Genomic DNA, 14,334 nt, shown 5'->3' with positions numbered 1-14,334 from the left:
CCAATACTTACCACAAATGCTCATGCTTATTGGAAGGATGTGCATCAGTAGAGTCGGTTTCTTTATGAAGAATGGTAACCACAATATTTCCTATTAAATTTGGAACAAACTCTCCATACTCTTACCATCGCCTAAAGAGGCCGTGAAATGAGCGATGGAGCAATGATCTAACTTTTAACATGAGCACTTTCTACTGTGACAACGAAAGACACAAGGTCAATACCAGTAGGTTGGCAAGTTCCGGTCCCAGCCAGATCTGTCAACAAGAAGGTGCCATGTAGAAGCACATTTGCAGTGACCCTCTCCCGCAACAACCGTTGCCGCTGTCCAACTTAACAAGTGGTAAATGTTCTGGGCTCTGAGACCGGGAGGGCTATAATAACCGCCAGCACTCGGTTTGTCCATCTCTGAGATTTCTATTCCCGATTCTCTCAGAACTACACCACGGCTTCAACTGGCCTCGTAAGCCATTCGTCCAGTATGATTTCGTTCGAGGTTGCTCTCGCCTCTTGATCCCACGTCAAAATTTTTCGAATGAAGCGGAGAACTTGGTCTTTCTCTTCTCCTGGTGGGATGTCGTGACAAAGCTCTCTAAAGAGGTCTCTGGTATTAGGAGATCGGATATCCAATTCCCTATCATCCCTTTTGGTGAGCAACAGGTTCACGTTAGGAAGGAGAACAAAGTCAGTCAGCCCTTCCCATCTGCATCAAAGTAGGTTTCGAAAAGTGGACTCTGCCGGACGATATCCAGTGGGGGAGGTCCGAGATATCCAATGTATTGTGCCAAAGCCAATCGGAGTACATACTGGCAATGGACATGATCTATTGGATCAAAGAGGTTTTTGCCCTCCAGGAGCTCCAGTGTCTATTCCAAGAGCCTCAGTGAACATTGAGCTTGAACCAGACCATGCACTACTTACCATGACACCAATCGACCATATATCAACTGGGAAACCCCAGCAGGGGAGCTGCAGTAGTACTTCTTGAGCGCGATATAGATCCGGCATCCACCAATCCTGATTTACACATCCTTCAACCAATCGAATTTGACCGAAATCTGTAAGAATAGGGTGACCGGAGAGTTCTAGAATGGTAGATCGAGACCCATAGACAAGAGTAGTCACATCCCCATTATTTCTGGTAATTGGAACACTTGGGTCCTGGGACTCTTGGTTTTCAACATCTTTAAGGCTGGTGTCATCTTCAATTTGCATCAACACGTTCTGGGGTAAAGATGTCTATTAATACGTCGTGAGTATGCAGCCCAACCAAATGTCACCACGATAACGATACGTTCCACGGCGTACCAGTATGTGCAACGCCGCAGGTTGCATGGAGCCAATTCACTGAGAAATACAAACGGTGTATTAAGGATTTCACCAGGAGTTTCGGTAACCTTATCGGCGAATGGCTGTAAGCGCTGGAGCATGCTGACTTCATTAAGTATAGGAGAGATCTAAGCATTATCTTCAAGCTGTATAGAGACCTCCAGTGAGGTATATTCTTTCGCACTGTTGCTTGGTAGCCAGCAACAACCTTGAATGGAACATTGGCAGAAAGCCAAACCTCTCATCCCACGCCAGCCAAACAGTAGAGTAAGCTCCATAACCAAGTTTCGCAATTACTCGATATCGACTATTAAAAATCTGCCCGATTTTGACGGGGTAGTAATGCTTTTGATGGTAGAATGGGAGAGTCTCTTCTTCAATTGCTTGAACCTGGGCCATACTAAAAGTCCATCGGCGGAGTTGAGGCACTTGCAATCGAACCCAGCACCGCCGGACAAACGAAGGAAAGCAGGAGCGGGTTTTTAACCCATTATCGCGTCAGTACCAGTAGTTCATCATAAAAACAGCATGAACACAGGTGAACTGGTGGTTCTCATGAGCAATCCCTCCCACCTCTGCACATCATGCTGCATCCTCCCGCTAACTAGTTAACTTATTTTCCATGCTTAGAAATTGGCTCTCGACATACCGACGAATACGACTCTGATAGGCTGTGCAGGCCGAAAACCGATCTCCCGCGCACTAGAAACTTCGTCCTTGTAGTTTTCCCATCGAGCTTGGACTGGCAATAACCACTAACCATGCCAAACGCGACTCACTACCATTAGTGAGTGCGCCACACCGTAAAGGAATTCACACCGTAACGGAATTGGTATCTTTTGTATGGATTCATCATATAAACAGTACTTATAGAAAAACATGAATATCTTCAACATCATAATAGATATGAGTTCTATATTATAATAGAAGTATATATATCATATTTCAAGTATATTAAAATATTTTTTCTAAATAAAAATATATCTGAAATGAAATTTGCTAAATTTATTCAAATTCATCATAGCAGATTTCAAGTACAAGAGAATGAAAAAATTTTTATTAAAAAAAAAAAAAAACTGTAATATACATAGAATATGATGTATATACTTCCAATTATAATATAGAACTCATATCTATTATGATGTTGAAGATATTCATGTTTTTCTATAAGTACTGTTTATATGATGAATCCATACAAAAGATACCAATTCCGTTACGGTGTGAATTCCTTTACGGTGTGGCGCACTCACTAATGGTAGTGAGTCGCGTTTGGCATGGTTAGTAGCGGGAGGGCGCTGCTAAGGCTTCAGGCCATCGTTGGTTTGCTGTTCTGCCCCGGCCGAGAGATCAGCAGTTTGCAATACGGCATGCCTAGGTACTAGTAGTGAGTGGCATAGTTAATAGCGGGGATAGCACCGGTGACAGTTATCGAATCGCAACCCGGACTTACTCACCCCTCGGACCTGAAGAATGTGTTCGGGCGAGTGAAATACAGATGAGCATACACATTTAAGAAGAGATTCTCCTTGGTTTTCCTCTGTTCCTGATTTTTCTGTGATTCATTTCCATCTTACTCTATATCCACATGAGCTTTGATAGGTCTTTCAGCGGCCGATAGCCCTTCCCCGTGATAAGGTTTATCCTTCCAACTCTCATCTTTCATATGCGTACTTGGACATCTTATACCACGTCGCGAGCAACACTGCCGCACTGAGGAACCTGTGTGATCGATCAATCGAGACAATGGGGAAGTCACTAGTTTACCCAAAGTACCCCAGAAGCACCCTGAACCGGTACAAACACCGGGGTAGGTCTCCCTCCATATAGCTCTTAAATGTACCTATAAAACCCTTTTCCCCAAAAGTGGCTATTGGTTAATACGGCAAACACAGGAACCTACGAGTTGGGGAAAATTCACTCCATCGTCAATGAGTGCGCCGTCCTGCATGTCTCCTTCCCCGCAGGCCCTGATGATCCGTTCCCCGCGATTCTCCCCATGATTGGCCAGATGGGCTCATTCGAGTATCCGTCCGCGGACATAAATGAGCCCCTAGACTGCTATCTACATGGGTATGTCAGTTCACGAATCATGAACCTTGCTCGAGCTACCAACGGCGAAGGCGACGCCCAGAGCCAGCGGCTGCCGGTCTCCATCTCCGCCGCCCACGTCGACGGCTTCATCCTTTCCCTCACCCCGAACTCGCACAGCTACAACTACCGTTCGGCCATACTGCATGGGTACGCGACGGTTGTGACGGACGAGGCAGAAAAGCACTGGGCCATGAAGCTCGTCACCAACGGTGTCGTGGAGGATCGCTACGATCATACCCGCGTGCCACCCAATAAGGTGGAGATGACGTCGACAACAATACTGCGTGTGAGGATTGTGGATGGCAGTGGGAAGATTAGGGATGGGAGCGTGTCGGACGAGAGGTACGACCGCGAGAATAAAGCGCTTACGAGCAAGGTGTGGACGGGGGTGGTACCTGTTTGGCAGGTAATGGGGGAACCGATTCCCGCGCCGGAGAATGAGGTTAAAGAGGTACCGGAGCATATCAGGGGGTTTATTGACAGGGTCAATGAGAGAAATAAGGCGTATGCTCACGACGCGGCGGTGGTCGGGTTGCCAAAAGAAGAGCAACATTAATGTCGGTTTCATATTCTTCATTTTTTATTTTATTTTACTGTATTTTCTTTCTTTTCTTTCCCCCCTTTTTCATTTTTATCAATTAAACGTGACGAGAGTTTACATCAAGCTTGTGTATGGAAAGGGTGGAATATAGATGAATTGGCAGGCTTGCACCTGCTGTATACTAGTATGTATATACTTCAACAGTAATTGATAGAAATATCTCTTCGTCCATCGTACGAAGCGTTAGAATACATAATTCTTGCAATGGCTTACATGTGAAACAGGTGTAAAAGCCCAAATTCTCAAAGGCTTCAAGCTTTCGCCGTTAGCGACCACCTGGATAAAGGAGAAGCGTATCGGGCGGGTTAGTGGAACCAGATAACGTGGACCCAGAGGATCAATCCTCTTAAGGGTTGTTCACCTAACGATCTCAAGTAAATTATTTAAGCTTTAGCGCGTTCGTTCATTAAATATCCTATTTTTCGCTGCCTTCGCTAAGTATTATGTAGCAAAAGAAATTTACTTGTCACGTCTAACTGGCGGAAGCTCTGACTGTTTAATAGACGCGGGTGTCCCACGCCAAACCGCGCATTCCGCCCCTCGAACATCCTAAAAGTCCCAACGGGCTATGACATCATCCGCGATGCGACCCTCGATTCTGTCAGAGCCCGAGAGACGAGCTTTTTCGGAGTACCTTCAAGGCTCTAAAAATGTGATGGCACTTCTTGGAGCCGGCCTCTCGGCGGCATCAGGGCTCCCAACATTCCGCGGCGCCGGGGGCGTATGGCGGTCGTATCCTGCGACGTCTCTCGCGACCCCAGAGGCTTTCGCGGCGAATCCAGGCTTTGTTTGGCAATTTTACAGCTATAGACGACATATGGCTCTGAAAGCGAACCCGAATAGAGCGCATTTCGCCCTCGCGGAGCTGGCAAGAAAGAACCCGCACTTCATTACCTTAACCCAGAATATAGATGGTACGACCATTAGGGGTTATTTTTTTTTCTTTCAAAATGATACAGCATACATTTGCGCACAAGATATGATCCAAGTTAGAGTGATGTGAATTCTGACGGTGGCCCCAATTTCAATTTCTCCAGGCCTTTCCTCGCGAGCCCACCATCCGGAATCCCAGCTCCACCTTCTCCATGGCTCCCTCTTCGACGTAAAGTGTGCCTCTCCCTTCTGCACTTACGTTACGCAGGACTACAACGATCCCATCGTGCCAGCCCTTGGTATTCCCAAAGCTGGCCCCGAACCAATTCCCTCTGCGAACGACAAGACAGGTGAAGAGGCCGCTAAATCTCTCTCCGCTGCTATGCAATGGAAAAGTGAGCCGCACGCTTCACCTGCAGGAACAACAACAGCAGCACCTGGGGAGGAGGGTGTAGAACTCGATATCTCCAACGCAAACGTACCCATCCCGCACATCGCATCAGCGGATCTGCCCCAATGCCCTCTATGTAAGGAAAACATCCTCCGGCCGGGTGTGGTATGGTTTGGCGAGGCGCTCCCTCCTAAGACAGTAGATACCGTTCAGAAGTGGATTGACGATGCGGATAGGATTGATCTTATCCTTGTCATCGGGACCACGGCGCAGGTTTTCCCTGCCGCGGGGTATGTGGAGGACGCAAGGGATAAGGGGGCACGTGTGGCGGTTGTTAATATGGATATCGCAGACATACCTCCAGGGGGGATGTTTCCTGGGGACTGGTTTTTCCAGGGGGATGCAAGCGTAATTGTGCCGGAGCTTTTGAGGGATGTTATTGGGGATGTTTAATGCGTGAAGTTAAAATGAATGGGCAGGGGTAGGTGCTGTTATTATTGTTCATTTTATTCTCCGGGACGGATATTTAGCCTCCGAGCTTTGCATTTTGGCGAACTAGAGGGATATATTCATTCGATAGGGATTATAGTGGGTTCTTCCTCATGATGGCATGATAGAGACCAGCGATTGTCTATGCGTTGGCATACGACGAGCAGCCATCGAAGCAATGTGCTAATCATTTAGAACAAAAGGAGAAGAAAAGTAAATCTGGGGCGCTCAACAATTGATGACCACGAGCTGCAGTCTATTATTCTTCGACGTTCTAGAGGGAAATATCCACCCTAACACAGAAGATTGCCAATATTTCCGCTGCGCGTTCCACCTCTACCTGCAATTTGATTGGTCCGGATTGAATACAGCTCAAAGGGCCCCGGCTTGGCATATGACTAAGCCCCTTGGTTGCCATGCCATCCAACTTTAGCAGGACAAATACTGACCTCATAACACCAAGGGGATGCGGGACGACACACCACGACGTCAACGTGTACCTGTTTTTCTCGATCTTCTACTATTTATTCTGCTTACTGATTGAAAGTCTTTTGTCATTGGGGACTGGTGAATGTTACGGAAAACGCTTGACAAGTAGGGTTTGTTGTCAGTTCCTCCTCTGCTTTTCAGGTGGGTCCTTTGGATAGACATTTTTCACCAGCAGATCGCAGACTCAAGAGAGATATGCGCTTACTTATCTTCGATAAATATAACAGACTAATAGACTCTTTTGTCTAGTTCTAGGAAAATATTTTCCAATACAACCCAAGCGACCGATCAAACCCGTTGGAATTCATTTTGTTGAAGGGTATTACTTTACAGCCAACATAGAATATTGGCGGGATAAGTGAGAATTGATGGGCCCTTATCGCCAGAAGACCCAAGCGCAAGTAGGATCTGGGGATTTAGGAATCTGGTACAATGGTGAAGGAACGAGAGCCTCCGCAGACCTCCCAGCCTCCAACGGGGAAGAATGACAAACCCCAGAATGGACAATCCTCGCAACCAGGATTTGGGCAACCAGCTTCTCTAGGCCCATTGCATCAGAGCAAGGGCAACCCGTTCATCATTCCAAAGGCCAACAAACCACGCCCAGAACATCATCAACCGCCAACCGCTACTCTAAAGAATGGAAGCAGTGCGTCTTTCCTGGGTCAGGGATATACAGGGTTCGACCCCTTGCAACCTGTAAAACCATCCGGCTATAACAATTTTAGACCGGGGCTATTAGACAACGACAGCGCATACAAGATAGCTAGGCCGTCAAATGTCAACAGAACGACGCAACCGGCTCCCATCCCATTATTCGCTTCTCAAACAAAGCCAAAGATGTCAAAAGCCTCAAGCAACCTGCAGAATTTCATCGACCTTACTGGCACAGCAATAAACGGCCAACATCATGAAGAAGAATTTTTGGGCACTATGGACACGTATAGCTATGTTGATGCAGCGAAGGCAACGGAGAATATCAAGGCTTTGTTGGAGGGCGCTTTTGAGGATGATGATGATAAACCTCGGACGAGACAGCGTCGAAAGAAAATAGAGGACGAGGTCAATGAGTTGGCTAGCAAGCTTCAGAAAGTTGATGTTGGTGGGGACGCTGGAGATGAGGAGGAAGAAGAAGAGGAGGAAGAAGATGATGGCACCGTTGAGGGATTGAAGATCAAACTTCTTCCTCATCAACGGGAAGGCGTTGAATGGATGAGAGACAAGGAGTTTGGGGTGAAAAAGACACGAGGTGTAATTCCTAAAGGTGGAATTCTGGCTGACGATATGGGCCTGGGCAAAACTATTCAGACAATTGCACTGATGCTTACGAACCCTCGTCACCCAAAGGAAAAGGAAACGCCTGCTGAGGACAAAGGGAAAAAGCAGAAGGATATACCGCCTGAAGTTGGGAAAGGGACTCTTGTTGTTGCACCTCTTGCTCTCATTAAACAATGGGAATCTGAAATCGGAAGCAAGGTTGAAGCTTCGCACCGGCTGCGTGTCTGCATATACCATGGAACACAGCGAACCAAACATGCAGATACCCTATCTCAATTCGATGTTGTGATTACTACTTATGGCACCCTTAGTTCTGAGCATGCAGTCTCCGAAAAGAAACCTACAGGATGTTTCGCCAACCATTGGTACAGAGTCATTCTTGATGAAGCCCACACCATCAAAAATCGCAATGCTAAAGCAACCCAGGCTGCCTGCGCACTGAAGTCTGAATATAGGTGGTGTCTCACTGGTACGCCGATGCAGAATAATCTCGATGAGCTACAGAGCTTGATCAATTTCCTTCGCATAAAACCATACAACGATCTTGCTGCATGGCGGGAACAGATTACCAAACCACTAAACAATGGGAGGGGCGGCTTAGCTATCCGAAGATTACAAGTCTACCTTAAAGCCTTTATGAAGCGTCGAACGAAAGATATCTTAAAGTTAGATGGCGCATTATGTCAGGGAAACGCTGGTAACAAAGGAGAAAACAACGAATCATCACCCGGATTTAGAATCACCAATCGCGAGGTGCTGAAAATCGAAGCGGATTTTACCCCTGCGGAACGAGCGTTTTACAAACGTCTAGAACAGCGGACTGATAAGACCCTGGAACGAATGATTGGCGATGACAATATAAACTATGCAAGTGCCCTGGTTCTCCTGCTTCGTCTCCGCCAGGCGTGCAACCATCCCGATCTTGTGAAGAGTGACCTTGCTCAGGACAAAGATGTATTGATGAATAATTTTGGAGGCAACAGCCAGTCTAAAACACCTAAAGGGGAGGAAGATGTCGATAACATCGCTAATCTTATGGGTGGGCTAAGCGTTGTGACTAAACTATGTGACGTTTGCCAGGCAGAGCTGGGTTCTAAGGAAGCTATTAGTGGTGCTAGCAGATGCGCGGAATGCGAGGCTGACCTACAGACTCAAGTCGTTAGCCCCCGCAAGAAAGGCGATAAGAAAGCGAAGAAAAGGACGAAGGATGAACAGCTCAAAGCGAAAAGGAAACAAGAAAAATCCACGGATCAAAATTCATCCACTGGGATTTCTGAGGCCCGTCGAGCTCGATTGCAGAAACAGCGGCTTATTGTCGATAGCGACGATGAGGATGATGGCGGGGAATGGCTTGTTCCAGCTCATCAACGAGTTGAAAATCTTGGGGAAGCTGGTGGGACTGACGACGAAAACGCTGAAGGTGGCGGAGATTGGCTAGGTTCTGACGATTCCGAAACTGACGAAGATGAGGGCGATGGGACCAGGAAGCTGTCAGACAAGGCAACGGAAGTTATCAACCTCGATTCCGACGAGGATGAGGACGAGACTGATGACGATGAAAGTGATGATGATCCAGAAACTCCAGAGCATCTTGCTTCGACAAAGATTAGATATCTTATGAAGATCCTAAAAGCAGAGTCTGGTGACTACAAATTCATCGTTTTCTCTTTCTTCACCTCCATGCTGAACAAAATCGAACCTTTCTTGAAGGAATCACACATTGGTTATGTACGCTATGATGGTGCGATGAGAAACGACTTGCGAGAAATCAGTCTTGATAAACTACGCAATTCCCCGAAGACTAGGGTCCTTCTCTGCAGTTTACGTGCTGGTTCCCTCGGATTGAATCTAACCGCTGCGAGCAGAGTTGTCATTTTGGAACCGTTCTGGAATCCGGTATGGCACTCCTCCCCATCCTCTTAAACTATTTTCTATTCGAAATTTCAATGTCAAAACCCGAGCTAACATGTAATCAAACGCCACAGTTCGTCGAAGAACAAGCCATTGACCGTGTCCATCGCCTTAACCAAACCGTCGACGTGAAGATATACAAACTGACTATAAAGAATACCGTAGAAGAGCGTATCGTCGGCCTTCAAGAGCGCAAACGCGAACTCGCCAACGCTACGATTGAGGGCAAAGCCTCCGCGGCCAAACTCACCATGAAGGACATGATGGCACTCTTCAGTCATGAAGCTAGCATGACATACAATGGCGATGAGGATAAGCTGGATCTTACGGGAAGGACGAGATTGCTGGATTCGAGAGATGACGACGACCGGCTGGATTATGGTATGTCCACATTTCAGCAAGGTCAAAGAGCGACTCCACCGGTTATGCAAAGTAAGAATGGGAATCGGCGGCCCACACCTGAGAGCTCTGTTTATGGACGGAGGTGGTGAGGGTAGTTAGATACCAAAATCTCCGTGCGTTTGCATCCTGGAGGAGCCGGTAATATTTCGGGAGATTTCTTTCCTCTCCATTATTCATGTTCGTGACAACCAGTGCGATTTGCATTGGTTATGGTTTTTTAGATAGGGCTTGTTGAGTAGGGGAGTGAAGCTCAATAGAGACTTCAAACAGGGGTAATTTTTTTCTTTTTCTTTTTCTTTTTTTGAGCTTCGAATTTTTCTAGAAGTTAGACTATTCCCCCACTTTTTTGTCCAACTCTGCAGTTTCCCATCCCTCATCTGCAGATAACCAACAATTTCAGTTCATGTCGCACAGGTGTGCGGCCCACATGGCGGCGGAGGGATAAAGTTAAAAAAATATTACTTGATTGAATATGTGTCACAGAGGAGCAATGTCTAAGTGGTTATTTATTTATTATTCTTATTGTTATTAACGACGTGACGATTGAGATTTGAAATTTGAATTGGCGGGGCTTATACTATGATTTTTTGCTTTCCGCACACCTCTGATGATCATTGCACCGCAGAATATGTAACGACCCCTGACTGAGATTTAAAGATAGCTTTATATAATCCATCTCCTGTTTCTCTGGAGCTCTGGGCAGCTCTTCAATAATAATAATATTTACATAAAGAGCGTACATACATCTACCTTTACCTACATATATCCTATTCAAAGTGCGCCGCAATACATAAATAGGCAGATAATGATAGTCATATATTATATATAAATATCCTTTATATATTGATTCTATGTGTTCTATTCACACCCCATATCGTCTGTTTCTAAACCTGTCCTGCTACAAACAAATGGAGAAAAAAAAAAAACTCCTGCAAACTTCCCAATCTCCCTCCTCCCTCACACATGGGTCTTGTCTGTATCCCGTACCGCTTTTTACCTTGTACATGTGCTACTAAACCGAAACGGACTCTCTTCAGCCAACAAGGTAGGTGTCACAGCATAGTAGCAAGGGTGCCTGTCGCGTTCACACACGCGGTATTAGTGGCCATGTTTTTATGATTGCAAGAGGGTTAACAGTCTACCTACCTAGCACCCGCGCAAGGAATGGCAGAGAGGCCGGCTGGTTCCAGATTCCAAAGATTCCTTCTGTTTCCACTGTTTGCATCTTTGTTCACCGTACCTTAAAGGAAAACAACTCATGGTGGTTCTTCATTAGAGAGAGTCGCTGTCGACTACATGGAATTATGTATCCCATGCAATATAGGCACAGGTTATCCGCCTGAGGTTCACGATTGGTGGTGCTTAAGGATGGCACGTATCCACGAACCCAATGGATTGAGTTACTGTATTGGTGTGGGGTATTTTGGGACTCGAGATCCAATGGTGGGTACTAGAGCTGGCTGGCTGGGTAACATAATGAAGCAATGATACAGGACCTGGTGTTACTGGGGATCAGGAACAGTCAAGACACAATTTTCTGCCCCTACGTTCGGGCTGCTTGCATGTTACCTACACAGGCGATGTCGCGTTTAAATCGTCGGAGTGAGTTGCAGATATTTGCATGGATTCTCGCGAAAGAGATGTCTGCCTTTCGAACGTCTCTATGGAAATCCCAGAGGAATGATAATAGCTAGGATTCTTCCATGACATTCATGGGCTGGTTCGAGTTGTCTCGCTGAAAAATGTGAACTTGGACAATGGACAAACACCTCTACAACCAAAATATGTTGAAAGATTTTTGAGGGAGTCAATCATGAGCACCGTGAAATAGGAAGCCAACGCAGGAAGGAACAAAGGGAATGACCAAAATAAAAACAGAGGTTCTCTATCTCGAGACCTGGTGTAACGGAAAGCGACAGAAACGAAAATCTTCCAAGAAGGAATTCCCACGTGGTGGCTTGGAGCTTAGGGCCCTCAATCGGGTCAAGGAGCTGGCAAACCAAACTGGCAAAGGCGATTTTTGTTGAAAACCAAGCTGGAAAGATAAGCAAAAATGTAGCATGGCACTACACACACGTGTGTGGTTCTGTCGTTTGATTCCTTTTGGTTCGCCCTTCCCTTTCCATGGTTGAGCATGCATGACACAGCTGAGCTTTGGGAACAAAGTCTTGTCGCTTGTGGTGGTACCTGGCTAGCTCTGGTATTCTTCTTTTCTTCCGCTTTTCGCGACGGTGACATAAAAACCCATTTTAGGTATTCGTGTTTGATCTAACATGGACTTCTCTTGTTATGCATATCTCCTGATTATCTCAATCGTTAGTGTTTGTTTGCCTGAGAAGCTAAGTTCAAGCAAGCTTCTTATTAAAAATCCCCAGAATAAAAATCCCTCATGGAACAGGCATTGCCTCCAATGGCTTCAGCCATAAATGTCATTCGGCCGCTCCAAGTGACATCCGCTCCCAGCTGCTCAGAGACGACATGCAGCAAAGCTTTTTCAAGTTTAACCTCCAATCCTCGACGAGTTGGCCCTACCTGGAGTTTCCTTTTGGGATCATGGTGTATTCGTCGTGTTCACCAGCCGTTCTTGAAAAACCGGTGAGTCGGCCAAACTTGGATCATGAGCCTTCGGCGCTAGTAAGTTTTGTGACAGGCTATGCAAAGCTCCGTCATCTGGGTCCGAGTGGAGCAGTGTTGGGCTGCAGTTAGAATGTAATAAACTTGAAAACATCACTCTAGGGGTCCTATTAGACGTTGTAAATATAAGTACAGTTGGACGGAAATATTCAAGCGTTTTTGCGAAGACCCTCAACCGTCTCCGAGGACACAGGTGTGCCTGATTCTTGAAACAAAATCTTCAGTTCCCCCTTATGAAAATTTCCTTGGCACACACCGCCTGTTTGGGGTTGGCTGTATGCGCGGATAAAGTTAGCCTTGCCGATCAAGACAAGAAGAAACGAGGCAAAACGAAAGCTTGACATGGGGTTGGTTGACAACTTGAATGTGACGTATAATTTATCACTCAGCAGTCGGGACCGGCTGGTTTCACTCTTAATATTGAGAGGTTTTCGAAATCGAGCAGCTTCTCGAAGTTATGGATCCTGTCGACAGTTTTGGCCGGCTACCATCAGACTCTGCACAGAATGAGGCCAGACAACCAAGTATGGAGTACATGAGGATCGCTGGCGCATTAAAGAATGTTGGTATGCTAGGAGCCATCCTCGCTAACGATGGGCTCTTGTTGGATTAGCAGGGTGCTTTCTTAGTGTATTTTGAGGAATCTTAGGCTGAATGTGAAAATGCCGAACAAATAGAGTTTTCTCCAAGGAGCCGAGATTCTCCTCAAATTTTCTTACCTTTTCACTCTGGTTTCGATATCCAGAATCATCAAGCCAAACCGTTGCCACAACCTTTTCTTCCTTTCTCTGGAAGGATCTTTTCTTCTATCCCCTCGATTTTGGCTGGCGTAACCCGGAGTTCGGGAGGCCCAAGCGTGCTTTGAGTCCGATTGATAGGCGGGGGTCAGTACCTCGATACGGGCTAATTGGCCGGTTTCAGCAATTAGGGCAGTTCTAGCACGGAAGCAGAGGCGATGATTGGGCTACCCGTGGCTTGAAGCAATTCAGGCTGGGGCTGGCCTTAGCAGTTCGAAACGTGGCGTCCACGAGGAACGATGCCATGCGAGTTTGCTGCAGGCTTGATTGGGAGCGGGCGTTTTCGGTTCTGGCAGCCTAGATGCATCAAGGACGATGCATTTTCACACGAGGACGAGATATTGTAAGGAGACGCGATGGTGGTGCGACGGTAGTGGTGGTTGTGACGATGACGATGATGACGGACAATGGAAGCGATAAAGCAGCAGCTGGGGCGGCTGATACAGCGGGAAACCGAAAACAGAGCGGAATGGGAGCGGAGAATGCCAGAATACGGTTCCGTACAAGTCGGTACGATAGATACCATAGATACATACAACCCCCCCCAGCATGCTGCAAATTTTTGGGTTCCGGAAGCCCCCCAAAAAATAAAATAAAACATTTTTTTAAAAAATAAAATAACCATGCATGGCGAACATGCAGGTATCCAGTGAATCCACTTTTTAATGTACAGAAGTATAATTTTAAATTTTCCTTTTTCCAGATTGATGGCTACAGAGTGAAATAAAATCCGAAAAAAATATGGCTGAACGAGAGGGTCTGTTTCTTACTCTGAATTACTAGCGGTGTTCTTCAGCATATCTTCACCTCCATCGCCCTCCTCTTTATTAACCTTCTTCCGCTGGCTTCGAGAACACCATCCTTCTTCTGCCAGCCAACTCCTTGCTTTCTGTCGTGGTGTATCCCACATCTTTCTGGCCAGAGAGAGCTGTGTGGGCTTGTGTCCTTCATCTTCTCTCCCTTGAACCCCCATCCGCCGCTGCCAGTCTCCCGCAAGTCTTCCCAGTCCCTCCAAACCCTGGAGTCACCGGCTAATTGTTCGCGATTCGA

General features: G+C 46.5%; 5 protein-coding genes across 5 annotated transcripts; 4 read left to right on the top strand and 1 right to left on the bottom strand.

The window, feature by feature from the left end:
* Window positions 1–437: 437 nt before the first annotated feature.
* HCAG_05828 (predicted protein) lies at window positions 438–1,429 on the bottom strand (the record flags this gene model as incomplete). Its single annotated transcript, XM_001538173.1, has 4 exons — window positions 438–633; window positions 807–865; window positions 921–1,238; window positions 1,358–1,429. 4 exons carry the CDS (start codon window positions 1,427–1,429, stop codon window positions 438–440), a joined length of 645 nt encoding a protein of 214 aa, XP_001538223.1.
* A 660-nt stretch (window positions 1,430–2,089) lies between these two features.
* HCAG_05827 (conserved hypothetical protein) lies at window positions 2,090–3,975 on the top strand (the record flags this gene model as incomplete). The annotated part of the gene is made up of 4 exons (XM_001538172.1): window positions 2,090–2,115; window positions 2,611–2,644; window positions 2,928–3,135; window positions 3,221–3,975. 4 exons carry the CDS (start codon window positions 2,090–2,092, stop codon window positions 3,973–3,975), a joined length of 1,023 nt encoding a protein of 340 aa, XP_001538222.1.
* A 628-nt stretch (window positions 3,976–4,603) lies between these two features.
* On the top strand, window positions 4,604–5,737 carry HCAG_05826 (conserved hypothetical protein; the record flags this gene model as incomplete). The annotated part of the gene is made up of 2 exons (XM_001538171.1): window positions 4,604–4,934; window positions 5,058–5,737. 2 exons carry the CDS (start codon window positions 4,604–4,606, stop codon window positions 5,735–5,737), a joined length of 1,011 nt encoding a protein of 336 aa, XP_001538221.1.
* A 957-nt stretch (window positions 5,738–6,694) lies between these two features.
* Window positions 6,695–9,942, top strand: HCAG_05825 (conserved hypothetical protein; the record flags this gene model as incomplete). Its single annotated transcript, XM_001538170.1, has 2 exons — window positions 6,695–9,268; window positions 9,526–9,942. The coding sequence occupies 2 exons, from the start codon at window positions 6,695–6,697 to the stop codon at window positions 9,940–9,942; spliced, it is 2,991 nt and encodes a 996-aa protein (XP_001538220.1).
* Window positions 9,943–12,331: 2,389 nt separating this feature from the next.
* HCAG_05824 (predicted protein) lies at window positions 12,332–12,697 on the top strand (the record flags this gene model as incomplete). Its single annotated transcript, XM_001538169.1, has 2 exons — window positions 12,332–12,487; window positions 12,623–12,697. The coding sequence occupies 2 exons, from the start codon at window positions 12,332–12,334 to the stop codon at window positions 12,695–12,697; spliced, it is 231 nt and encodes a 76-aa protein (XP_001538219.1).
* Window positions 12,698–14,334: the final 1,637 nt, after the last annotated feature.

The sequence above is a fragment of the Histoplasma capsulatum genome, genomic scaffold, assembly GCF_000149585.1.
Source record: "Histoplasma capsulatum NAm1 scaffold_7 genomic scaffold, whole genome shotgun sequence".
NCBI classification, from domain to species: Eukaryota; Fungi; Ascomycota; class Eurotiomycetes; order Onygenales; family Ajellomycetaceae; genus Histoplasma; species Histoplasma mississippiense.
The sequence above is the reverse complement of the archived record's forward strand: the minus strand, read 5'-3'. Positions and strand labels throughout refer to the sequence as shown.